We start from the raw sequence: 27,400 nt of genomic DNA on the forward strand, positions 1-27,400 counted from the left end.
GTTAACATCTTTATTTTCCCCTTTAAATGAGCATAAAGTGGTTAAATGCCCGAGGGAAAGACCAGTAAGTCTTTAGAGATCAGATCAAATTCTGATTTAACTTTAGATTTAAGCAGTTGTGTGAACAGTTTGATGAATTAAAAATACATAAAAATAAGTCATAATTTAAAAGGAGAACATCTAAAAGACGTTTAGCAAAATGCTTTGGTGACCAGGAAGGTTTAAGGGTCTTTTTCTAAATGTTCTGTGGGTGAAGTTCAGATATACACGCATTTGTTTTTTATGGACATGTAGAATCCAAACAATGCACTGGGACAAATGTAGCGTATTACTGTACGTGTGGAAAGACAGATGTATTAAGAACAATTAATGTGGCGTCCACCAGAGGTCACACAACACCGCTCTTTACCTAGAGTGGTAAAGGTGGTGGTTATGGTTTTACTGTATGGTGCAGTAAACCGGTGCTGCACCCGTGAAGAAGAAGAAGAAGAATTACTTTATTTATCCCGCTCGGGGAAATTTAATTTTTTCTCTCTTATTATTAATCATGTTACACACACACAGGCCCGAAATACACACACAGGCCCGAAATACACACACACGCACAAACAGGACTTATATACATGCAACTAATGGAGAGATTTTAGAGCGAGGGGGCTGCCAGTGACTGGCGCCCTGAGCAGTTGGGGGTTCGGTGCCTTGCTCAACAGCACCTCTGCAGTGCCCAGGAGATGAACTGGCACCTCTCCAGCCACCAGTCCACGCTCCATTCATGGTCCACACAGGGACTTGAACCAGCGATCCTACGGATCCCAGCCAAGTCACCTATGGACTGAGCTTCTGCCGCCCTTGATGTGAATACTTTTTCATTTTTGCTCTTTTCTTTGGCCAAAGTTTCACGTGCAAACCTCTCTGCTGTGATTTGAGATGTCTTATTTGTATTTAATGTATATTTTATTAGCATTATTCATTTCATCTTTTTTTTTCCCTTTTTTCTTTTTCATTTTTTCTTCATTTTTTTCTTTTTTTCATTTTTTTTCTAATTTTTCTTTTTCATTTTTTTCTCATTTTCTTTTTTTCTTCTTTTTCTTTATTTTTTCTTCTTTTTTCTTCATTTTTTCTTTATTAAAATACATAAAGGAACATGAATAATAAATATTACATATTGATTTTCTTTTGTTTCTTATTTTAGCTTTGCTTGCTTATATATTGCTTTTGCTGACTCCACAAAGGAGGATTAAATGGTCTCCCTCCGAGAATAGATTGGTATTAAACCGGTTAGGTGAGCGGGGAACAATGGTGAAAACAGGCAGCGCTTCTATTCTGGGAACATCCTCAGTGTGCGTGCAGGTGTTTTACAATAAAAGGTGACACGCAGTACAGTGGGCGCTGGCTCTATCAGGTCCGCTGCGTCTTTGTGACATATTTGCATCTATACGTAAAGTGCTGCAGAGGTGCAGACGGGTCATGATTAAAGCGTCTGGAGGGAGATCAGGATCTTCTTTATAAGGCGCACGTGACCTTCTGCTGTCTTTGTGTCTGTGCTGAATGTGAAATTAATTATAAAAATGTAAAAAACGTCCCACCATCTTTCCTTCAAAGGAGCCAGACACAGACTGTGTGATGCTTTTGTCTCTTTTTTGTAGTTTTACGTCTTTTTTTAGTCGTTTTGTGTCTTTTTTGTCGTCATTTTGTGTCTCTTTGTAGTCATTTTACGTCTCTTTTTGTGCCCTTTTTTGGTCACTTTGTGTCTCTTTTCGGTCTTTTTACATAGTTTTACATCATATTAGGACATTTAATGTCTTATAAATATGCGAAAGTCCCACCATCTTTCCTACAAAGGAGCCAGACACAATTTTACGTCTCTTCCTAGTCGTTTTGTGTCTCTTTGTGGTCATTTTGTGTCTTTTTGTAGTCGTTTTGTGTCTTTTTGTGGTCATTTTGTGTCATTTTGTCGTCATTTTGTGACTTTTTGTAGTTGTTTTGTGTCTCTTTGTAGTCGTTTTGTGTCTCTTTGGCTTCCTTTTGTGTCTCTTTGTAATCATTTTGTGTCTTTTGTAGTTGTTTTGTGTCTCTTTGTAGTTGTTTTGTGTCTCTTTGTGGTCATTTTGCTTTTCTTTGTAGTCATCGTGTGTCTCTTTGGGGTCCTTTTGTGTCTTTTTGAGGTAGATGTGTCTCTTTGTAGTCGTTTTGTGTCTCTTTGGCTTCCTTTTGTGTCTCTTTGTAATCATTTTGTGTCTTTTGTAGTTGTTTTGTGTCTCTTTGTAGTTGTTTTGTGTCTCTTTGTGGTCATTTTGCTTTTCTTTGTAGTCATCGTGTGTCTCTTTGGGGTCCTTTTGTGTCTTTTTGAGGTAGATGTGTCTCTTTGTAGTCGTTTTGTGTCTTTTGTAGTCGTTTTGTGTCTCTTTGTAGTCATTTGTGTCTTTTTGTAGTCGTTTTGTGTCTTTTTGTCGTTGTTTTGTGTCTTTTTGTCGTCGTTTTGTGTCTCTTTGTAGTCATTTGTGTCTCTTTGTAGTCATTTGTGTCTTTTTGTAGTCGTTTTGTGTCTTTTTGTCGTTGTTTTGTGTCTCTTTGTGGTCGTTTTGTGTCTCTTTGTCGTCGTTTTGTGTGTCTTTTTGGTCATGTGTTATCTTCCTTTGCAGTTTTCATCTCTATATGGTCGACGTGTCTCCTTGAGTGACATTTTGCAGGTGAAGGTCGGGGGCGCCCCTGAGCCTGTCCCCGACCCGTTCAGTAATTCATCCGTGCTCAGGAGGGTGGGTGGAGTGACAAGCCTCCCAAGATGCACCAAGGCAACAGATCTACATATTTATTCATTCTCGACAGTGTCATGAAACTACCAGAGGGTGCTTGATTAGTCTTTTGCACGTTACAAGGTCTCATAATGTTTGAAATTGCAACCTTTGTGCTGTATTTGCTGGTCAGGTAATGTAACACCATGTTGTTCTCTTGACGCTGTGTTTAGTTGTTTTCCTGCTGTCTTTGTTGACATTTTGCTGTTTGTACCATGACATCCTTCTGTTTCTTTGGTCACACCTGGATCCCCTTTGTTTTGCACGTCTATAAAACTCATTCAGAGTGAGATATTTTTAATCTTTTGAGAGAAATCACAACTACCCAAGCCTAAATCTCACACAAATACACCACTGACTTTGACTTGTCAACACTGTCATGCAGCGTTCAGCGTGGAGAAGACATTCATCCGGCACTAAAACCTGCAGCTGCACCGTCTTCACAGTATGAATGTTTGCCGATGTTGTAAAATTGCTTGTTTTGCAATAAAAGGAAATATTGCTCCGGCAGTGAAGATGTTTGAATTGTAAAAACTAATGTGTACAGGGTGGGTTGGTTAAACATAGAGTAGATATAGTATGTTATATGATCTTGTATTGTATTTCCCTCTAATAGAATACCATATATGTATATATATTTATATTTATCTGTTTTACATTTGTCATAAGCAAGACATATTTCCAAGTGTCATTGTTCAATGCAGGAGTTCTGCGTGTGTGGTACTTTTACTAAGTAGTGTCTCAAGATCGTAGTCGCAACAACAACAAAAATAATTACAGCAGTCGGGTTGCAAGGTTTGTTGCCCAGTGTGTCAAGTGATGAATCATACAGGGTAACGACTTCACAGTTAGCGTTAGCTACAGCTACAGCTACGTAAACATGAAAGTTAGCTTACCGATCAAGGAGAAACGTAGCCATTTGTTTTAATGCCGTTTCTCTCCTTTCTCTCAGTCCATGGAACGAATGCTTGGCCTATATTGACTCTGGTTTTTGCCCGTCTCACGTCACTCAGCTGCTGGGACAAATAACCATTTCACCCAGAGCCAGCCTACAGTAGCAACCTGGCAATCAGGGTTGGCAATCAGGGATTGCAGCACGACTTATTGGCTGTTAAGTCGTGCTGTAACCACCTTTCAAAATATGATTTCCGGGGCCAAGCCTCGTGCCGTGTTCCCCGTTGTTTGAACAGATCTGAATTTTAAAAAAACAACGTAATTGTCATTTTACCTCTTTTTTATGTTTAAAAAGACGTCTAACTGATGAAAGAAGTGATCGATATTGTTCACATGTCTGGCCGTTGTGTCTGTTTTATTCATAGACTGTTTTATTTCAACGGTGTTTGGACCCGGAAATCGTATTTTGAAAGGGTGTTACGTCAGACTTAATTAATTAATTAATTAATTAATTAGCTGGTACAATATAAACACAACTTGTAAAAATGTTTCAAAATATTAATTCAGACTGAATATATATTTTATGGAAAAGCAATATTTTCATTCTGTACCCCTCAAAACGCCCTGTGGGTGTATTAGTTTAAAAATATAGAGCTTTTAATAAAGATTCTACATATTCAACCTTTATAAACCATTTATTATATAATAATGATAATTATTGATATGAGTAAGTATATTAAATGGTATTAAATCTAAAAACTAGCTGTCATTTCAAGAGAAAACACGTGTAGCGTGACCTCTGACCCCTCTCTTCTGTTTACTTCCTCCTATTTGCATAGCTGGACCAAAGCGCTCGTACTCGTGCTGGTGCTCGTGCTCGTGAAACGCGTTGCACACGCCCCCCCCGGATTCACCTGGCTCGCGCCAGCTCGAACCTCAATCACACTCGCTCGAGCGCAGAACCAGGCGCGGGCTCTGGTTTAACGGCTGTTAAAAAGAAAGAAAACGGGTTTTTAACGGGAATCATTTCGACATTTTTATCCGGTTTTAACGGTGAAAGTGTTTTTTTAGCGCTCTTTGACAACGACACAGGGACGGCGGAGGGACCTGAGTGATAAATATGCAGAGGGGAATTAACCTTATCGTGTAAATGAGCCAACTGACGTTAAGTTAAAGGACGAAAGAGACGTTAACGTCAACAATGAGGTAAGAATATTTACATTAACTTCCTTTAAACTACTTTTCGTGCTTCAACTTTTCTAATTATTATTATTTTAATTAAACAATCAAAATAATATTAACATTAACTTCCTTTAAATTACTTTTCTTTCTTCAACTTTTATGATTATTATTTTTTTTAGTACATAATCAAAATAATATTAATATTAACTTCCTTTAAATTACTTTTCGAGCTTCAACTTTTATTTTTATTTTTATTTTTTTATTGCACAATCAAAATATTATAAACATTAACTTCCTTTAAACGACTTTTCGTGCTTCAACTTTAATAATTATTTTTTATTGCACAATTAAAATAATAATAACATTTACTTCAATCCCTTTATGCTTAAACTTCTATGATTACTATTTATTTTATTTTATTTTTGTTATTTTGCTTTCATCACATTCAAGATTACACAAGTTATAAACAGTATAAACAACCGGGCAAGTGACATTAATAACAGATAAATAGCATAAAAATAAATAAATGACTAGACAGAGCCAAATAATGATAAATTAGTACAATTAAATACGAAAATAAAATAAAAATCAGTCAGAGTACAAGAGGTCATTCAGGACTTTGGTGCAAAAAGTTTTATTTATTTTTATTTTTTTATTGCACAATCAAAAAGGGCATACATCACAAGACAAAGCTAAATAATAATACATAAAGAAATAGAATTAAATACTAAATATATATATTGCTTTACAAAGCTAAATGATTAATAAATACATAAAATTAAATTCTAAAAATAAAGTTAAAAATATTAATATTTTGAATGAAACTAAATTTGTGTGTGAAGTATTTTGCAAAAATAATTAGATTATTGTTACCAAATTCACTTTTTTGTCCACAAACTTTATATTTTTAAATGTCAAAACTGCAATAATACACAATAACAATAACAATAATAATTGATTATAACAACAACTTGTTATCCGATCCTGAAAAGCATCCTTAAATGAGTTAAAACTTTTATGATAATGTCCAACCCAAGTATCTTTTTCTTTCCTGTCACACAGTTAAGTTTTATTGACATGAAATAAGTTACTGCACCAATAACATTGATATCATGAGTGAACTATTAACTAGCGTAACTGTAAAGAATAGGATTTCTATGGAAAGTAAACAATAAACAATGTCTTAACGGGACAAAAAAAGTACTTTAAGCAGTAGTTAGTGGTCCTGTGTGACCATTAAAGAGTCAACTCAGTGCCTTTGTGTTTATAACATTATCTAACTTAAGTGAACTGATTATTCAAGTGGATGTTATGGTAATGTTGAGGTTTACACCTGCTGCCGTCATCCATGACAGATAAAGAAAAAGCTAGTTCCATTTTCAAGATAACTTTGATCACAGTCGTTCCCCATTGGAGATAGCATCTTTTTGCCATTTTACCCCTTTAAATGTGTTTAAATGTGTTTAAATGAGTTTAAATGTGTTTAAATGTGTTTAATTCCCACCGGTGTAGCTTTGATTACGGTCGCTCCCCATTGGAGATAGCATCTTTTTGCCATTTTACCCCTTTAAATGTGTTTAAATGTGTTTAAATGTGTTTAAATGGGTGTAATTCCACCAGGTGTAGCTTTGATCACAGTCGCTCCCCATTGGAGATAGCATCTTTCTGCCATTTTTCCCCTTTAAATGTGTTTAAATGTGTTTAAATGGGTGTAATTCCACCAGGTGTAGCTTTGATCACAGTCGCTCCCCATTTGAGATAGCATCTTTTTGCCATTTTACCCCTTTAAATGTGTTTAAATTAGTTTAAATGTGTTTAAATGTGTTTAATTCCACCAGGTGTAGCTTTGATCACAGTCGCTCCCCATTGGAGATAGCATCTTTTTGCCATTTTACCCCTTTAAATGTGTTTAAATGTGTTTAAATGTGTTTAATTCCACCAGGTGTAGCTTTGATCACAGTCGCTCCCCATTGGAGATAGCATCTTTTTGCCATTTTACCGCTTTAAATGTGTTTAAATGAGTTTAAATGTGTTTAAATGTGTTTAATTCCACCAGGTGTAGCTTTGTATTTGTGACTTGTGTGGTTGGATAGTGTCTTTCTAAATTACATTCCCATTATGCATTAAAAATACATTTATTTCCCTAGTATTGTGAATAAATTGGATCATGTATGTGTTATCCAACATGAACAAATAGTGCTGAAACAATTAGATGGTTTTATTTCATGCACAGAAGAATAAATTTGTCGCGCCTTCATGGTGATTCACTGCTTTTGTTTCTCTGATACGATCTGATCATGATCAGATTAACCTGAATATTTTAGGACATCAAACTGTTCGTCAATCAAAACAAACAAAAAAAATTTAAAGTCCAAGATTAAATTACGCTTTTAAAACCCATCTTTTCTCCGTGGCCTTTGATGCCCAGTAAGATGTCGACGTTTATTTATTTACTTGCTTTTAATTTTATTATTTTGACTGCTTTTATCACATGGGGGTTATTTTTACTTATGTTTTATGTCTATTAAAATAAAAAAAACAGTAAAAATACAAGAGGTCAGTCAGGACTTTGGTACAAGAAGATAATTTATTTATTTAATTTATTTTAAAGGCTTACATCACATTCAAGATAACACAAGTTATAAACAGTATAAACAACCGAGCAAGTGACATCAATAACAGATAAATAACATAAAAATAAATAAATGACTAGACAAAGCCAAATAATTATAAATTAATACAATTAAATACGAAAATAAAATAAAAACCAGTGAATTTGAAGAAAAAACATTAAGGCTGATTGATTAATTTATAAAATAATAGACATATTAATAAATAATTAATAATAATAACGCTTGTAAAGTTCAAGTCCAAGATTAAATTACACTTTTTAAAACCCGTAAAAGCCTTTGGTACCCAGTAAGATGTTGACGTTTATTTATTTACTTGCTTTTAATTTTATTATTTTGACTGCTTTTATCGCATGAGTATTATTTTTACTTATGTTTTATGTCTTTTAACACATTATAAATGTCATTTTTTTGTGCTTTAAAACAACCAATGTTGACCAAAGTGCTTAACAATTAAAGGTGGAGTGGATTGGAGCTTTAGATAACTCGATTTAATTAAAACGTCACACAAGTAAAAGTCAGATTAAGTGGTCGTTTAACTCGATCCTAACTAGGATAGCACAATTAAACAAATACAAATTTTGATCTAAGCTTTGGGAAACAACAATAAATGCGTGCATGTCATTACCGCATAGTATCACAGTTTAAAGGGCCTTTTGTGAGAGTAAAGGGAACAGCATTGTTGCGCTGCACTGTGCAGGTGAATCAAGGTGAGTGGATGAATCAGATGAAGTACGGTTCAATCCCTCGATGACTTTGCTCTTTAATCAGAAATGAAACTGTGGCAGAAGAGTCAGATTAAAGAGAGATGTTTTATGGGGACATCGGAGCAGACTATGACTAAGTGTGACAGGGAAGAACAAACCACTGAGTAGGTGGTGACTGGAAAAATGTCTTTTTAATGTGAAGTGGGTGCGTCGCTGTCATGTCATTCCAGTACACACCTGAACTGAGTGTATTGTGTGTGTTGTGCATTAGTGTGTGCTGCAGGGGAAGAGCCCACACCTGGACTAACAAGTTTTCTTGCATTATAGAAGAAGTTTGTCATTAAAAGGGCATTAAAACAATGTGCAGGTATGACTTCCTTGCTCTCAGTGTTATTGGACACAAGCACAGTCTGTGTTCAGCCGTGATTTTATACGTTTAGCTTTGTTTGTTCTTTGTTCTGTTCTGATTTTTTTAATTGTTTATCTTCTTCTTCGCAGCGAGACTCCATCCACTCTGTATCAGCACTTGTCAAAGGAGGTTATGCTGTGGTTTAAGGTTCCTTACCAGCGATCTCTGGGACCTAAAGGGATCTATGTAACCTCAGAAAGAACCCAATCTTCATCATCGCCATCATCATAATCTATTTTGAGTCGTAGAAGAGGATTCAGAGGAGCTGGACTCTTGCTGGAACGCTCTCAACTTTCGTTTTAATTCATCTAATCCGACACACAGACAAAGGTGGACGTTCTCCCCTGCTGCACAGACATAACAGCACCTGACAAGGAAAGCACAAAGAAGTAAACACCAACCCCAAGTGTGTTTCTATCATGTAGACAGAGATAGACAGCCAGAAAAAAGCAAAGTGACAAGCTGATAGACGGCGAGATCCCTCACACTCACACAGGTCACAATGCCAGACGAGTCGCCAAGTTTTCAGGAGAAGGGGAGGCTTGGAGAAGAAGCACGACAGGTGTCTTTAGAGCCGGACGTTGTTATCGTCTCCGGTGATGGAAAAGGCAAAATCACTGGAGGCAATATCCTGGAGCTGGACGACATCGGTAAAATAAAAGAAGGAGTAAAACAATCAGCACAAAGCGGTGACATTAACAATTTGCAAGGAAATGACAGCTCAAAAAACAGGAATGATGCAACATTTAATGCAAGAAATCCTACTGTCGGGAGCCAATCAGGACTCAGTGAATCAGAGGTTTCCGTAGAGGTCGGTGTGGCTAAAACCGCCCAGGCCCCCGAACCTCTCAAGGCCAATTCTTTGCCGAAGGACACAGGTGTGACCCGCACGGATCATGATGCGCCGGTCACCTCATCGCAAGAGAACGGCTGCAGTGACTCAGACTACAGCAGCACAAAATCCAGCCCTGGTTACCCTGGCACTAGCTTCAGCACTGACCTCCGTGACAAAGATCTACCTGTGCTCAACGGACGCTCCTTTGAAAGGACTGAACCTCCTGTCAATTTATCTGAACCCAGTTTGGACGCTTCTAACAAAGGCACCGAAAATAGTCCAGACGATGACCGAGGTGATTCTAAAACAAACTCACTCGATCCCGCATTCCCTGACGCTTCATTCCCAGTCGCCCGAACAAGGGAGAGCATCGTTAACAGCTTAGACGGCGAGTACGGAGACGAGGACGGAGACGAGGACAGGCGAAGCACCCGCTCCAGACAGAGTGTGAAAGAGGGGGTGTGTTGCTGCTATCAGGCGTTCCACAGGGCGTTTCTGCAGTGCGTGGAGGAGACTCCGGCCATGCTGACTGGACTGGTGCTGTCTTTGGCCTTCTGCGTGGCCCTCATCGTCCTCATTCCCACCACAGGAAGGGTGTGTGTGTGTGTGTGTGTGTGTGTGTGTGTGTGTGTGTGAAGGGGTATGCTATGTTTTTTTCAATTAAAAGTTTAGTTATTTATCAAGTATAACAAAAAATACCCATCACATCGCCCACAGTGACGTCTTCAAATGTCTTGCTTTGTCCAAAACTCCAACAACAACAGGTACTCAGTTTACACATGTATAGATATTATGTCTGTGTTAATTGTGTTAACTTATGTGTAATGTTTTATTTTATCCACATAGTGTTTGTGACTGAAACTTCCATGGTCTTTAAATTAAGTTTTGCTTGCTTTGCTATTATATATGACAAAGAAAAGCAGCAAGGCCTCATTTCATTTTTCAATATTTTTGTTAGAAAATTATTAAATTATCAAAAAAGTTGCTTATTCTAGTGATAGACAAGTATATGATTAATTATTTCAGCTCTTTTAATGACCGATTAATGATAAATGGACATTGCATTTAGGCCCTGTTTACACAACTACGCTTGCAGGTGAAAACGAGAAAATATTTTATCAGATGTGCCTTTCGTTTAGACGGTGACGCCGTTTTCAAAAAAGTGAAACCACCCTTCAGAGTGGAAGTCTTTAACGCTTCGCTGTTGTTTTTCCGTGTAAAGGGGTAAAAACGCAAATGTGAGCTCTGATTATGCTGGCTCACATACGTGTTTACGTAACATCCATGTGCAGAGAACAGGTAAACAACAACAAACGTGTCGGACTTTTTCTATCCGTCTCTCTTTCAAGTTGCCTCGGTGCAGAGCTGCAGATCCCCGTCACACTGTACGGATTCCTGCTTCTCCGCTATTAGGGAGAGAAGTAGAAGGAAGTTTCTACGCATGCACCAGCTCTGGGTGGTGTTTTGCACTTTTGCATCACTGTATGCACGCAGATTTCCCCTCAAAGACGCTCGTCTAAACGTGGAATAAAAAGTGAGAAAGCAACGCAACTTCTGCGTTTCCTTTCTAGATCCTCTCCGTCTAAACACGTCCTTATACCATATGGCGCCTTTCTAGTCTTCCGACCACTCAAAGCGCTTTACATTCATCCATTCAAACACACAACGTGCAATGTCATCAGGATGTAGTGTGATCATTCACACACTGATGGCACAGCCTTCGAGAGCAACTTTACCAAGGACACTTCGACACGCGGCCTAGAGGAGCCGGTAAGCGGACGACCGATGTTCCGATAATTTGACTGACGCAATCCACAGCCACCCCTTAATCAATTCTAAACAAAATCTTTAGTTGCAACTCAATGCAAGTTGGGAAAACTTTACTAAACCCGGAGCTGATTGCGTTTGAGGAAGGTAGTGGTGATATTTTAAACTTCACTCTAAGAGACAGAAAGAGGACATTCAAAATATCTTTGCATCACTTTGCAACTTTAATGGTGGAGAAGGAAACAGAAATAGAGCATCGAACCTGTTCTTCCAAAACACAGCAGCATTCTTGAGCTTCAATTAGAAACAATGGCACACATAAAAACAATAAACATGTAGGTCATCTGCAGCAACTAGCAATGAAAGAGACAGACGAAACACCTTACTAACTTTTAATGTTCATATAAACAGTGCTGTTAACTCAAACAGGATGCATCAAAGCATTTATCTTAACAAGACCCTTCAGAGTTGCATAATGGGGTATTTAACAGGTGTGACATTGTAATTTTGCACAGGAGCTGGTGCAGAAATGATAAAAACAAAGTATAAAACACCTTTACTTCACACAGCAGATTAAAAAACGTTACACCTGCTGTTTAAAGCTCTGCCTGGCTTTCATGTCTGATCAATAAAAGCATTTTAATTTCACTGTAGAGCAGACAGGTGCTTTTTGGACCTTGTAAACAGCTGAGTCAAAATAGTAAGTACAAATGCATATCAACAAGTCAACATGACCTGCTCCTTTGGCCCTGTGTGTGTCTGCTAATGACATTTCTTTTTAATGCCGCTTGCCACGCGGCATCTATGCAGCGGTAAAGAAAAACTTTGAAGAAATGACTGCCTTTAAGTCATTCAGTTCATCTCTGCACAGAAAATCGATGTCCATGTCGGTGCTCTGTCCGTGCTGTGTGTGGTTCTCTGTCTGAGTGCCGTCCTGCTCGTCTGCCTGCCCTGGCTGGCCACGGTGAGGCGCTGTGGGGGAGCCCTGGCCCTCTTCGTCTGGGGGACGCTGTACGTCATTGCCATAGTCTTCATCTTCACCGGGGGACCTGTCACTACCTGGGAACAGGTGAGAAGGAAACGAAGAGAGGGATAAATTATGAGTAATATTTCATCCTTTAACTGTTGTGAACCTCCAACTCTTTCCTTCGACCTCATCAGGTGGCGTTTTTCCTCTTCCTCTCTCTGAGTGTGTACACAGTGCTGCCTCTCTCTATGGCCTGGGCGCTCATGGTTGGGATTGGGACCAGCGTTTCGCACATCATCATCATCAGCGTCTACGTACCTGTCACAAGCCCAGAGACACCGGACCTGGCAGTGCAGGTAAAGATTTTGAATATTATTTATCACTTTCTTGCCTTCGTGCAGGGCTTAAAGCTCTCTGGTACCCTGTCTAATTTCCGACATGACAGAACATGCTTAAATTCATATAATACTTAACTGTACACATCTGCTCCCACACAGCTTAAAACTGATCAGTCATTTCTTTAATCCCTGCTTCATGTCTGTAAACTAGGTAAAGCTTATGTGGGATAGGTTAGCTTGTCATAAAGACTGGAAACAGTGTGGAAGAGCTTGCTTAGCTCAGTTCAAAGATACAAAAATCTGCCTAGCACCTCTTAGCACACTAATATATTAAATAGATTTCCTATTTTCTTTTCAGTTTCAACTTCTTAGTATTTATTAAAAAGTTTCTTTCCCGTAATTTAAAATGACAGCTAACTGAGCAGGCAACTACTGTGAACGGAGAGAACAGGTTGATATCACGTCCGTTGTGCCAGGTCATAATCTGAACGAACAAACAGTTCCCACAAGCTTTATAATACAATCGACCTCAGTTAGTTGAGAATACATCTTCTTGACGACATTTTGCTCACTGGTTGCCATGGTACCAGAGTTGTACACTTTGATACAATACAAGTACAATTAACAATACTCAATACCTTTGGATACCCTTTCATTACTACGGCAAAAAGTAACAAAAGGCCTTTGGGACACATAATAGCATCTTTTTCCCCCTCTTTTTATGAACAACCTGCACAGTGTTGGTTCATGTCACTGCACACAATCCAGCACAAAGTTGATTTTCTTCACCGTTGTTTCATCTGTGCAGCCTTGTGTTGAAAATCTGATTGTTGATCTGCTTTTTTTTCTAGCTGTAGTGCTTTCAATTCTATCAAATGTGGATATTGTATTGTTTTAAAATGTGGTATCGTAAAGTATTGGACTACTGATACTTTTTGATATGCTTTAGTCAATACTAATGCATAGTTTCAAAACAGATACCTGCATGCAATACAACTTCAAATGTAAATGCAAGCAAATATTTGCAAATGACCTGACCATCTAAAGAGAAATGCAACTTTTGCATGCGCCAAAAATATAACGTCCAAATTCAAATATCATGTGAAGCTTACAGGAGCTCAGCCTGTTTTACTGGAACAAATGCAAATGATCTGCATCAGTCTGTATTGGTTATTGGAAAAGCCCTTAACCTGATTGTACATAACTGTTGTTTGTGTGGTTCTCAGTTAGACAGATCCAGAGCAAAAATGTACATATTTTGCAGCTGTTTGTCATTGACAGCGGTTCAGGTAATTTGCTCTCACTGTGGTGGAAATACAATAGTGATTATAAATGTATCAGTATCAGTAATCTCAGTTCCTCTCCCCTGACTTCCTTCTCAGCTGGTGGCCAACGCAGTGCTGTTTGTGTGCGTGAACTGCGTTGGGATTTTCCACCTGTGGATGACCGAGCAGGATCTCAGGATATCCAATCAGAAGAGAGAACAGTTCAGCACCGTACGGTCCCAGAAGAAAATAAGGAAATATCAGCAGGTTAAAACACTGACTTCAAACTCAGTCGACAATTTACAAACTTACATTTAAAAGCAGCTGATAACAGCTCAGTTTAGCTCATTATTTCTGTCTGTATTTGCTTTATTTATTTATTCGAGATGCCATCTAGTTCTCTTGTTTCAGTCTAATTGAATTTAAAATAGTTATGTGTCATTAAAGGGCTCTTTTCCTGAACACTCTGGGTTTGGTTACTGTATGCTTTCCTGGCTATTAGGTCAACAGATTAATCAATTACCTGTCTGAGGCCAAGCAGCAATACAAAAGACAAACCCATTCACGATACTACACAGCAAGTAAACAAACAGATGAAATGTGGTCCACTAGGTAAACATGGCATCGCTTCAAAGAGGCTTTTAATGGCCGCCTAGTTCTTTTCCAGCCTTTGTGAGCAGATTTTCACCTCTGTAAGACAGAAATCCAATGACCCTCTTTGTACTCGCCAACAGGAGCAGCTCCTCCTGTCGGTGTTGCCACGGTACATCGCCATGGAGCTGAAAACGGAGGTGATAAAGAAGCTCTTCAAGCCAAAGAGCAATGAGGAGAATGAATCCAATACCCACAACTTTCACAGCCTCTACATACGGAAGCACAAAGACGTCAGGTGAGATAGTTATATCCTCTGCGTTCAGATTTGACTGAGTTATGACTCTGAGAAGGAGTACAAATTTTGTTACAAATTGTGGCATTCAGGTGTTCCTGTAATCGCCCTTCACATCACACATTGGGTGGTGTGTCTCACAGTTTGAAAACCTCTGATGTTTAGGATTAAAAAAATGGTGTTTTAAGTCTGGAAGCTCCTCTTGATAATGTAAAAGATATTCAATCTTTTGTCGTCATATAGATTTAAGATCTCTAAACTGTGCTGCAGATAAATCAGACATATTTGTTTTCAATGCCTCTATATTTCCTGTATTTGTTGTGTAGTGGTGAGTCACTGTTGCTGCATGAACACGTGCCTAACATTTGTGTGTTTGTTTCTTTGTAGCATCCTGTACGCAGACATCGTGGGCTTCACAAAGCTGGCGAGTACCTGCACCCCAGAAGAGCTGGTCGCTGTGCTCAACAAGCTCTTCGGCAGATTCGATGACATCGCCAAGGTGACACCACCACCATCCAGCCCAGAATAAAACTTTTATTTCTTCACAAAGTGCGGTTTCGTGTTGGTTATTCTGTGCCTGACAACCCCTCTCTGTCTCACTCTATCTGCAGAAGAATGGGTGTCTTCGTATTAAGATCTTGGGGGACTGCTACTACTGTGTATCTGGTCTACCTGACCCCATTCCCACTCACGCCAGGAACTGCGTCCAGATGGGGCTGGACATGTGCACTGCCATCAGGTCAGTTCTTTGTCGTTATTTGTCTTTCTTCTTGTGTGATTATTTAAAATTGCAATATAAATATACATGTGTATATAGATATAGATATAGAGATATACAGTATATAGTATGTGTGTGTGTGTGTGTGTGTGTGTGTGTGTGTGTGTGTGTGTGTGTGTGTGTTATACAAGATTTTCCAGCCATAAAAGCTATTCATTGCTCTTAATTTGCATCTGTTCTCTATATAACTTCCTCACTTGTATTTCACTTCTCTTTCCTCTACAAATGAAACTACATTATAGCTCCATGCACACATGCATACAACACCATAAGATGTGAATGGACCCGAATATTCTGCACATTTTCAGTTTTTTGTGTTCGCACCACATAGATCAAATGAATACATATTTATTTTGAAAACCCATTTCTTTATACAATTTTGAATACAATGAGATGAAAGAGACACATATTTTGTGAACATATCCTCAGTTTTTATATGTTTTTGTTACTGCACCATATTTCTTTCACCTTTAATCTTAAATTTGACCGAAATGTTGCTTAAAACAGTGAGACACAAGGACATTACAGTAGCAGATGTTCAATACAAAAAGTTTAACTAGTGTTGCAGTTGTTCCAAAATAAAAAAAGACATTCACTTAATTTTGTCTTTTTAGTGCTATAAATCTGACTAAAAATATTTTTCAAATGACAAGGAGTGTCAGAAATTAGCCGGACTGAACATTTTTCTTATTTTTTTGGTACCTGTGTCTCCCCATAGTAAACTGAGAGAAGCGACGGGGGTCGAGATCAGCATGCGTGTTGGCGTTCACACTGGCAACGTACTCTGTGGTGTGATTGGCTTGCAGAAGTGGCAGTACGACGTGTGGTCACATGACGTCACGTTAGCCAACCACATGGAGTCTGGAGGTCTTCCTGGGTGAGAAAATCTGAATTTTCTTTTACAATAAAGCCTAAAAATGTGCTAACTTTTATTTTGTTATTAATTCTATTATTATTATTATTAATAGGCGAGTCCACATCACAGAGGAGACAATGCAGCACTTGAACGGAGTGTATGAAGTGGAGATTGGGGACGGGGGGAGTCGGGATTCTCTTCTTAAAGGAAGAACAACTTATCTGGTGATTGACCCTCGCAAGCCGGACAGCGTTTCCAGGAAACTTAAACCTGTAGGTTGACACGTTTTCATGTGTTGTCGTCTATTGTCAAGTTTTATTGAAAGATCTCAGAATCCTTTTTTTATGTGTCTCATTTTTTGCTCAACAAGCACCTATTTAGAGCCCCTTTTTTCAGTTAACAGCATGTTATCAGTAGATTATTTCCTCTTTCCTTATGAAAGACCAGCAACGGCATTTTAAAAAGTACTTGATTACAGAATTGGAAAACTAAGCTGTGAAGTTTCTGGTTAGTTCATTTTAGTATAGAACTTAAACCTGCAGATGAACCTTGATTTTGAAAAGCTGAGATAAAAACGAGGAGGGAAAACTTGCTGAAGAATTGCTGATTGCTGCAGGCAGAGATCCCTACATGTGTGTGATGGTACTCTGCTGTGATGTAGCTTCAAGAGGGGATATGCAGAAACACCGCAGTTCCTGAGGGGAAGTAAAAACCTCCATCTTCATTTCAGGCAAGCACGCTTACACCAGGAGAGAACCGGCTGCGGGCATCGGTCCGGATGTCTCAGTACCTGCAGTCCTGGCGGAGTATCCACCCCTTCGCAGACTTAAGCAACCCTGATGCCAAGCGCCCTAAGAAGACGATCACCCTCACCAAAGCTGCCACGATCCAATCCCAGAAATCTGCAGTACGTATCTGTGGTGCTTCCCTCCTTGTTGCTTTGTTTCTCCTACTCTTTGAGCTGTGCACGAAACTAAAAAGGTTATACTGATCCTAGAATTTGAAACTTTGATACTGCTATAAAAAAAACGATGCTTAATAAATTGAAACTTGAAAAATAAAAATAGAGGTGTTCAGTCAGTATACACACATGCAGCACATACAGTAATGACTTAGATCAGAACACATGAGCTTCCTTATAGTCTTCTGATCGTTTGTCTGTCATCAGTGTTTTTGATCAGAACATCTCTATGTTATATTTGAGAGAGGTGACATTCGGTCAAGCATTTTTTTTTTTGTGTGTGTGTGTGTGTCTGTGTCTGTGTCTGTGTCTGTGTATCAGGAAAGACCACCTTGTCAGAACAACTCCGACTGGTAAGTTCCCAAATATATATACAAAATACTTACAGTAGTAGGAAATATGCAAAGTACACCTGCATTATGAACTTATGCGTACAGCAGAGCTCCTTCACAGCATTATTTTTTATTTGTAAAGTTCATTTCTGAAGAAAAGCTCCTTCTATCCTAAAACACAGAGGTTGAATCCGAAATACAGTTTATTGTTTTGGTTTCTAATGTGTTTATCTTTTGTCCCAGCTTGGTGGTGGACAGTGATTTTAGGGGATCGCTGGACACGATAGACAATGAAAGGTACGTTTTTTTAAATCAAGATTCTGTTCTTAGTTGTGTTTAGTTGGTAGAAAGTCAAGATGTGATAATAATTTCACCAACAGCTCTTCCCAAGTCTTTTAAAATAATAATAATATGCCCTTTAAGCAACTCCTTTAATATGGAATAGATTAAAACAAGGCTGATTAACATTGAATTAGTAAATAGAAGCAATGATGATCTCTGTAAAATTAATTGATTTCTTCCTCATTTTATACATTTTGACATTTATTATAATTCTTTCAGTCTGCACTTCTTGCTTTGTCTTTTAATCCTGACAGTTTCTTATCCATCCGTCTTTTTACTTTTTTTATTTTTCCATTAAGGAGGAGAGGAAAGAAGCTCAACTGTTTGACTCTGCTGTTCAACGACCTGAGCCTGGAGAGACAGGTAGATCCATTCTTTGATCGAACTTTAGAGAAGTAAATACTAGGTTTGCTCTAATGAGTAGAAACCAGCAGGATGTGCATGTGTGCCTGTTCGTCTAATGTCTTTGCGTTTGCGTTCCAGTTTCGCGTTTCAGAGGTGAAGGGTTTACACCACTCAATGTCCTGCATAGCTTCTATCTTCGTTACACTCTTCACGGTCCAGATGCTCACCTCGAAGAAGTGAGTAGCACTAAATTTTGTCTCGAATAAACTCATAATGTTCTGAGTTAAATCAAAGTAAAATGAAGTCCGTACGTGTCTTTATTTGAATGAATAAACACTGTAAATGATTCGTTTTCACCCCTATAGCAACTTTGAGATGGCGGTGTCGTACGGTACGACCTTCCCTGTGATGGTGCTGCTTCTGTCCATCGCTTTCACTGGATATGTGGAGGTAAATAAACACTTAACAACTGTTCTAGGTCTGCAAACGTCAGCGGCACTCTTGCGTGTTGACAGTATTCACGCTGAATACCGAAGCGTCTGTCTATACCGGCTCCATCCGGTCGGAACATTTCAAAGCATGGAGCGGCAAAGGAGCAGACAAATGATGAAGCCGCACACTTCAAGGCGTAACCCCACTCTGAGCCACGCTCCCCGGGCAGGTGGTCCATACACACCTCAACCAGCTTCATACCATTCATCGACCCACATCCTTCATTCCCCACGATTGACCCACGGCCTTCATCCTCGGCGATCGACCCTCTCATCATTCCCTCGACCCCTCTCTTAATCCCACCTAAACGCAACCTCACCCCACCTTCTTGCATTCCCCCGCTATTCCAATTAAACTTCTCCAATATCGTACAACTGTGTGGTCTCGTTAGTGAATCACTGGTTATCTTTTATTAAAGTGTCACTTTAGTGTTGTCTTTTTGAGTCATTTCTGTGTTAAAGGTTTGATTCTGTTTTCAGGAATGGCGTACCAAGATGCCGTTGAGTGTTCAGTGGTTATACGGGCTGTCCCGTGGCCGCTCCGCCAGGGCGGCGCTGCGCCTGTTGTTGGTCACTCTCTGTGTGCTCATCACCCTGCTTATGGCCATCCTCAACTTCGTGAGTTCCTCCTCTGCCGACCAGTTATTCTGTCGTAATTTTTCTTTTTCTATTTCCTGTTGTAAATAGAAAGTTTTTTGTTCCAACGATCAGTTTTTCTCTTCTGTTGTTGTCTGTCAGGTCTTCCTCCCAGGAAACAACTGCACTTCGATCACCAACAGGACAGAGCTGGAGAATCTTAAACTCTACACTGTGCCTGTGAGCACCTTCACATAAACGTTTTACACATATCAACATGTTATTTATCTGTATTTCATCTTTATTTTATGTCTTATGATTCCTACACAGAACTAAAGTGATTATTCTTCTGAACTTTCATAAATCTAGCCAACACTTTGAACTTTAATGAACTGAATGCAACACAGCACTTGAACAACTCAATGTCATCCATCAAATGTTAAAATGTTTTGTGCATTTTGTTTTATTCACATTTCATCTTTCACATGCACGAAACCGGAGCAGAACAAAAGATACAAAAGGCCCCGATTACACCTGGCGGCAACTAACAATTATTTTTGGTATCAGTGAATCTGCCCATCGCTTTCTCAATCGATCATCTTGTCAATAAAATATCCGACATTAGTTAAACATGCTCAAGGAGACGTCGTCTTCAAATGATTTGTTTTTTCCGACCAAGAATCCGTTAACAAAATTCAGCTAATCCGTTTATTTTCAAGTACAAGTTATTTAAACCGCACAGCTCACTTCTTATAGCACACGCTTTTTCCTCCTCCTTTCCTGAAACATCCAGTATTACCTGTACTGCTGCCTGCTGGCCATGCTGGGAGTGATCGTGTTCGTCAGGACGTGCTTGTCTGTGAAGACGCTGCTGCTCACCCTGGCCGTGGTGGTTTACCTCGCCCTCTTCCTCCACGTTTACGCCCCGAGGTCCTACTGCCTCATCGACCTGCTTTACAACGACACCAAGTGAGTGCTGCTTCAAATGGAATAACATTTACAACACCAGGGGGTGGTACGTAGCTTTATATGCCTGAACATTATGAAATTAATATTAAGCAGCAGCAGAGGAGATCTGGTTTAGTGACGTTGATTTGCTTTTGTTGCATAAATAAAATTCTGATTTTGGATATTGACGGAGTGTGTCAACATAGAAAAACTCGCATTGAGCAGATTTTTAGTGTTGAAATGTTTAGTCAATTAATCAGTTGACCTTATTTAACAGCTGGTTTTTCAAAGCATTAACCATTAAATCTTAAACTTTGAAAAACAGTCAAAAATCACTGTTTCTATACGTTCAAATTTGAGGATTTGGGTCATTTTGAGTTGAATATTTTGGGTTTTTTTACTTCACAGATGGCAAGTAATTTCAATTTTCAAGGCCTGTTTTTTCACATTTTATAAGTTGGAAAAATACTCAACAGATTGATCAAAAATTTAAATAATTGGTAGTCGTATAGAAAAACCAAAATTACACAATATTTCACAATAAAAGCATTTAGCAGATTAAAAGCATCAAGCACAAAAAATCCAACAAGCAAGACTGCAACAAAACAGAAACAACATAGAAGTAAAGCGATTAGTTTAGAAAAGAAAGTGTGAAGTTAGTCAGACTTCATGTAATGTACAGTAGTTCAGCTGTATTTAAAAGGACAGTATGTCACATCCTGTCCAAGTGTTAAAAGACAAACTATTACAAATTAGATGCATGAACATGTGCAGGCATGGATATATTTACAGTATATAACTCCACACAGACTCCCTTCCCACTGTTCCACATTCATTCATCTACAGTTATCACACTTTTTGTCTTGCTGGTGTTAAATTTCCTCCCTTTTGTCTGCTGCTCAGACTCCAGATTGTGAATCGTTGTTTGGAGTTTCAGATCACCATCATTTATTTATTTATTTATTTAACAGCTTTCTATAGCAGGAGGCCAGCCTCGGGGGTACAGGCTCTATTGACTGAGAGACACAAGAGACTCTTGTCTGAGGGGTTATGTAATGGGAGGACGGTAGTTTAGTAGTCCAGATTGTGGAGCTCTAAATATGTGTGTTTCTGCAGGCCAGGAGTGCTGAAGGACCCCCAGATCATGTCCGGGGTGTGGCTGGTCATCTTTTACATCGCATGCCTCATTCTGGCCAGACAGGTATGTTTGTTTTCTGCCAATTTAATTTAATTTAAGAGGAAATTCATTTAAATCCAGATTTGTTCATACTACTTGCACTCCGTCTTCCTCCGTCAGGACGAGCTGAGTTGCCGCGTAGACTTCCTGTTGGACCACTGTTTCAAGGCGGAGAGAGAGGAGATGGAGACCATGGAGAACGTCAACATGCTCCTCCTTCAGAACGTCCTACCGCACCACGTCACCTCCTTCTTTATGGGCAAAACTATTCGCAACCAGGTAAAGAAAACAAAACATCCCTGGTTAAGCATTCCATTCTGTTATCTATGCCAACTTTCACGTCATTTTCATGTATACAGCGATCTAATTGGTTCAAACTGTGATATTATAACCACATACAACAGCTACAAGTATCAGTCACCGTCAGAGGATAAAAACTTGAGCTCGCCACCAGACTCCATTTTACAGGTTTAACTCTGCCTGGCTCGGTCAGTTTGTTTGTGTTATTGTTTCACTTTGGTGAATGCTAGCATCTAGCGTAGACAAACGTACCATAGACACCTCCTCGGTACGTGCAGGCAGGCAGCCCAGGAAGGTTTATTTCATGATTATATTAATAAAAATCTATTTAAATGTGTTTTTAACTTTCATATTGCCATGATGGGCTACACGGTAGCAAGAAGGTCACAGGTTCGCATCCCGACCTCGGCCTTTCTGTGCGGAGTTTGCATGTTCTCCCCGTGTCTGCGTGGGTTTTCTCCGGGTTCTCCGGTTTCCTCCCACAGTTCAAAGACATGCATGTGTTAGGTTAATTGATGAGTCTAAAATTGCCCGTAGGTGTGAATGGTTGTCTGTCTCTGTTCGTCTCTATGTGCCCTGTGATAGACTGGCGTCCTGTCCAGGGTGTACCCCGCCTCACGCCCGATGTCAGCTGGGATCGGCTCCAGCACCCCCGCGACCCCGACCACGGGATAAGCGGTTGAAGATGAATGATGAATGAATGAATATTGCCATGATTAAGGTGTAATTCCAGCGCAAAATCATCCCACAGTCTTTTTTGGCACTTACATCAAATAAGCTATTAGCGGAGAAATCCAGGAGAGTCACTAACGGCCGGATGTGGCTAACAGTGATTAGCTCGGGGCAGTACGGTGAAAGCATTCAAAGGTCTTTTTTAACCACTAATGCTGCTGAAAATAACAGCAAACCTCTGCAGTAGCATGAGAAGAGTCCCTACACACAAAACAAAGCACCAACAACGTAGTTAGTGAACCCAGAGTTTATTAAAAGAGTGTTTTAAAGACTTACCTACTGGCCCCTGTACCAGCTCCTCTCATAGTAAAGTCCACTTGTCTTGATGCTTATTTGATGAATGTAAATGCCGAAAAAGACAGTGGGATGATTTTACACCAGAATTACACTTAAATAGATATATTTTTCTCCTCATTTCTTGTTCATTCTTCTCTTTTCTGAGAAACAACGCACTTTAGCTGTTACATAATCACAACACACCACATCCAGAGTGACTGCTTAATTAGATAATTAGAGAGTCAGATGCTAAAAGACTGGGTGTTTGGACTCGCAAGCATGTCTTTTAAATAAGAGACGTTTTGAGAAAGAAAATATATTGATATTGTGTGGGATTTTAATGTTCTTGTACTATCGCAACCATTGAAAGCATTTATTCCAAAAGTAGAAATCCACCACTTAGAAATGATCATGTTTTTGGGTCATTTTACTTTAAAAAAACAAAACTGTGTTTCAGGACCTGTACAGTCAGTCATATGACTGCGTGTGCGTAATGTTCGCCTCGGTGCCTCAGTTCAAAGAGTTTTACAGCGAGAGCAGCGCCAACAGGGACGGTCTGGAGTGTTTGCGCTTCCTCAACGAGATCATATCCGACTTTGATGAGGTAGGAAGAGCACAGTTTCATATCCTGCCAGTTTCGCATTCGGCGCGTCTCTCACTTTACTCCCTTTTCTTTGCTCTCATGCAGCTTCTCTCTAAGCCCAAATTCTCTTCAGTGGAGAAGATTAAGACTATCGGCAGCACGTACATGGCTGCCGCGGGGCTGACACACACGCCTCAAGGGGACGAACAAAAGGTTTGTTTGGTTTGTTCATTCCATCTAATGTCTTCAATAACTTTTATTCTATTTTTAGAAAACTGTGCTGTGTGTTTTAAAATGATGCTCCTCCACATTAACACGATCTCTGGCTCCCCCTACAGAAAGTGGAGATGTCCTACAGCCACGTGCGCGCCATGGTGGAGTTCTCCATCGCTCTGATGGGAAAACTCGAGCTGATCAACACGCACTCTTTCAACAGCTTCAAACTCAGGATCGGTGAGTCTCTGCGAGATCCGGACTGGATAAAACTAAAGGTCAAGTCTTGTTTTTCTGTCCCAAAATCTCAATCTGCCATTTTAAAGGTAAAATCTACTCAAATTCACGTTACATTTATTTGTAGAACACATTTCATGTGACAAGCGTGGACTCAACTTAACATGCTTCAAAATAAAAATTAAAAATAAAAGCTTATACGTGACAAAAACAGAAGATAAGAAGGAATAACATGTATTAAAACATGTAAGATAGTATAAAATAAGAAGGTGTTTTAAAGAAAAGGGAATAAATAAACAATGTAATTTTATGATTATAAAAAACGTGAAGACTGATTCTAATATAAAAGGTGTGTTAACTACAGTAAAAGTGCTGAAAAAGTTTTATTTATATTACACATTTGATATGAGAAGCGTGGACTCAACATGCTTCAAAATAAAATAAAACATAAATAAAATAGGCTTATACACGACTCATACTTATAAGATCATACAAGATAGAAGGGCATAGCATATATCAAAACAAATAAGATAGAAACATACAAGATAAGAAGGTATTTCAATGAAAAGGGAATAAATTAAGTATTAGTTATTAAAAAAACTGATTCTAATATAACAGTTATAACCACACACTCAACTACTGCAAAAGCTCGCGTAAAAAACATGTTTTTATTCTGCCTTTTGAAAGAATGATAATAAAATAATGTATAATTTATAGAGACTAAAGACTCAAAGAACATTTCAGTCACTGTTGGATCCATTTAACACCGACTCACGGACTTTCTTTCTCATTAAAGTTTATGTAATATTTTCTGGTGCATGCAAAACAGGAGGGAATAAAAACAACAGAGCCTTTAACCGTCCCTCCCTGTTGTTTACTTTCAGGAATAAACCACGGGCCGGTGATCGCAGGAGTGATTGGAGCTCACAAACCTCAGTATGACATCTGGGGGAACTCCGTCAACGTGGCGAGCAGGATGGACAGCACAGGAGTGTTGGACAAGATACAGGTGGGGGATACACGTCCACTCTCAGCCACCGTGGAGGATATTTCCATGGCTGTAACTTAATAAATTCAGGCCTGTAATCTATGGTTTCTGTCACGTTCTGTTTACATTGTAGCAGCCAATAGCGTCGGGCGTTGCTGGTTGTCTGTTGTTGCTACAGAAACAAGGAATCATGTTGAGTTGAGAGCTCGCTAACCGATTACACTGAAAGAAAGACTTCCAACGTTAAACACTGTTGTAAAATGAACTGATTAGTCCAAATCTGTCGTTCCCCTGTTTGATTCTTTGACACACTCTGCAACAAACCTGGCAACCCGACTGCTGGAATTATTATCTGTTGTTGCAACTACGATCTTGAGACACAAGATGGCGGTGTTCTGGTCATTGTTATGTGTTATTTGTTTGTTTATTTGGGGCATGACAGTTGGGTAAATCATCAATCACACCTCACACATCCTCTGTTCTTTTCTGTTTTTCTTCTCGCTCCCAGGTGACGGAGGAGACGTCCCACATGGTCGAGAGCGTGGGATACAACGTCACTCGCAGAGGAGTCGTCAACGTCAAGGGCAAAGGTGACCTCACCACGTACTTTATCAACACGGACTCCTCGTCGCCTCCGTTCTGAACTCCGCCGATGCTTGTTAGCGTTTGTTTTTAATGAACGACGCCACCTGTAATTATCCCAAACACCTGCACTGACTCAACGCTGAAACAAAGATGTAGCAACACAGAGGATCACCCGGTGTTTACATCTGCGAAGGAGCTGCCTTTGTCTTTATAGGATGAGACACTAAATAAAGTCCTGATCGGTTAAATGAAGACGACAACGGGCAACTGAAGGTCTACTCATGTCTGTACTGTATCTGAGTTCTCCTGTGAAACTAAAGCAGGACGCTCAAACCCTCCGCGCACACACTCTTCACTGTATTATCCTGAAAGCACTTAGGTCCATTTAACACGGCTGAATCACGCGCACGCTCCAACATGTGTACGGAGAAAAAGAAGTATCTGTCTTGGATGCAACAAAGATTACACTTGTTTTATGAAGGATATTATAAAGAGGTCGCTTACGCCTCAAACAAGCTAAATAATGTCTCTTTTTTGTCGTTTACAGGATTTTATTTAATATTTTATTCACTCCATTGTGGTTTCACTAAGTTACAAAACTGTTTTTATTTTATGTTTAATGTTTTAATAACAGAGTGTCTTGTTATGGAGTTGTTTCTGTCCTTAAATGTTGGGGGAACGGGGCTGTTCTATGTTTCTGAATAGTTTTTCCAGCCTCCAGATAAAGCTGAAGAGTCACGGGATGATTCTCAGCGTGGGAAAGGAGGAAAAACACCACATTTGTACTTTTTTTATGTCGATTTTTTATGTTTTTTTGTTCTTTAAAAGATGCTTTTATTGTGAAATCATCCCATAAACGTACACACTGCCTTAGTTAAAGTGTCACAAACCAAGAGAGAAAACAAACGTCTGATCTGATCGATCTCTGCTGGAGCCGGAGAGAGAAATGCATCTTTGTGGATTTAAATCATTTTGTTTCTTTACTTACTGTAAGCGCCCACTGCTGCGCCCACTGCCGCGCCCACTGCCGCACCCACTGCCGCGCCCACTGCCGCGCACACTGCTGCGCCCATGCGTAATGATATGCGTGTCACGGAGAGTCACTATAATGCACCTTTGACTTTGCACTTTGTAACATGTTGTGTGTTTAAAGGGAGATCTGCATTATTACAGTAAGATGCTGATTGTGCACATGATATTTCTCCTGTTTCTCGTGTAACTGAGGGATGATGTGAAGCGTGAGTGGAAAAAAAAGGATGTAAAGTACAAGGAAATATTTTTCTATTCTATTTATAAAATAATTTAAAACACTCCATGTGTGTTTGGACGAGATTCTTTAATGTGTATAAAGTGTTTTCTCTTTTTACTTTATTTAGAACAATTGAGTTCATTACAACTTCTATTGAATTATATTAGAATTATACATAGGTACATACATAAATAAAGAAAGTACATAGTACACACATTAATAAATAAAGTACATAGTACACACAATTAAATGAGTACATAGTACATACATAAATAAAAAAGTAAAGTACATAGTACATACATAAATAAATAAAATAATTGGTACATACATAAATTAAAAAAAATAAAGTACATAGTACATACATAAATACAATAAATAGAACAAATAAATTAAAGTACATAGTACATATATTAAAATAAAATAAAGTATATAATAACTAAATAAATACTAATAAAATAAAGTATATAGTACATAAATATAATTAAGTGCATAGTACATATGCACTTAATTATATGTACTATGTAAATAAGTAAAATGCAGTAATTTATTTTATTTATTAACTAATTAAAACAAATATGGCACTAATGTGTCTGTGTTTATAAATAGGAAAAATATGTATTTAATTAATTTTTACACCAATTTAGTGACTTTTCCATTCTATTTGTATTTTATTTTATTTATTAACTTATTAAAACAAATACGGCACTTATCTGTCTGTGTTTATAAATGAGAAAAATATAAATTTAATTAATTTTCAAA

The 27,400-nt window shown here is 38.8% G+C and overlaps 1 protein-coding gene across 2 annotated transcripts; it reads left to right on the plus strand.

Annotated features, from left to right (window-relative positions):
* Nucleotides 1–4,685: 4,685 nt before the first annotated feature.
* On the plus strand, nucleotides 4,686–26,705 carry LOC310964273 (adenylate cyclase type 4). Of its 2 annotated transcripts, none has more exons than XM_083937338.1 (26): nucleotides 4,686–4,892; nucleotides 8,704–10,043; nucleotides 12,088–12,285; nucleotides 12,378–12,539; nucleotides 13,904–14,053; nucleotides 14,521–14,675; nucleotides 15,060–15,171; nucleotides 15,284–15,411; nucleotides 16,169–16,327; nucleotides 16,419–16,578; nucleotides 17,037–17,213; nucleotides 17,589–17,620; nucleotides 17,843–17,896; nucleotides 18,241–18,304; nucleotides 18,425–18,522; nucleotides 18,652–18,736; nucleotides 19,258–19,395; nucleotides 19,516–19,593; nucleotides 20,147–20,322; nucleotides 21,418–21,502; nucleotides 21,599–21,757; nucleotides 23,244–23,390; nucleotides 23,475–23,582; nucleotides 23,708–23,822; nucleotides 24,704–24,828; nucleotides 25,316–26,705. In XM_083937338.1, exons 2-26 carry the CDS (start codon nucleotides 9,117–9,119, stop codon nucleotides 25,448–25,450), a joined length of 3,927 nt encoding a protein of 1,308 aa, XP_083793464.1. In that variant the 5' UTR covers nucleotides 4,686–4,892; nucleotides 8,704–9,116; the 3' UTR covers nucleotides 25,451–26,705. The 2 variants fall into 2 exon arrangements, with proteins under 2 accessions (XP_083793464.1, XP_083793465.1); XM_083937339.1 differs by lacking the exon at nucleotides 4,686–4,892 and adding an exon at nucleotides 8,490–8,572.
* The last annotated feature ends 695 nt before the right edge of the window (nucleotides 26,706–27,400 follow it).

This window comes from Echiichthys vipera, assembly GCF_963691815.1.
Source record: "Echiichthys vipera genome assembly, chromosome: 22".
Taxonomy (NCBI): Eukaryota; Metazoa; Chordata; class Actinopteri; order Perciformes; family Trachinidae; genus Echiichthys; species Echiichthys vipera.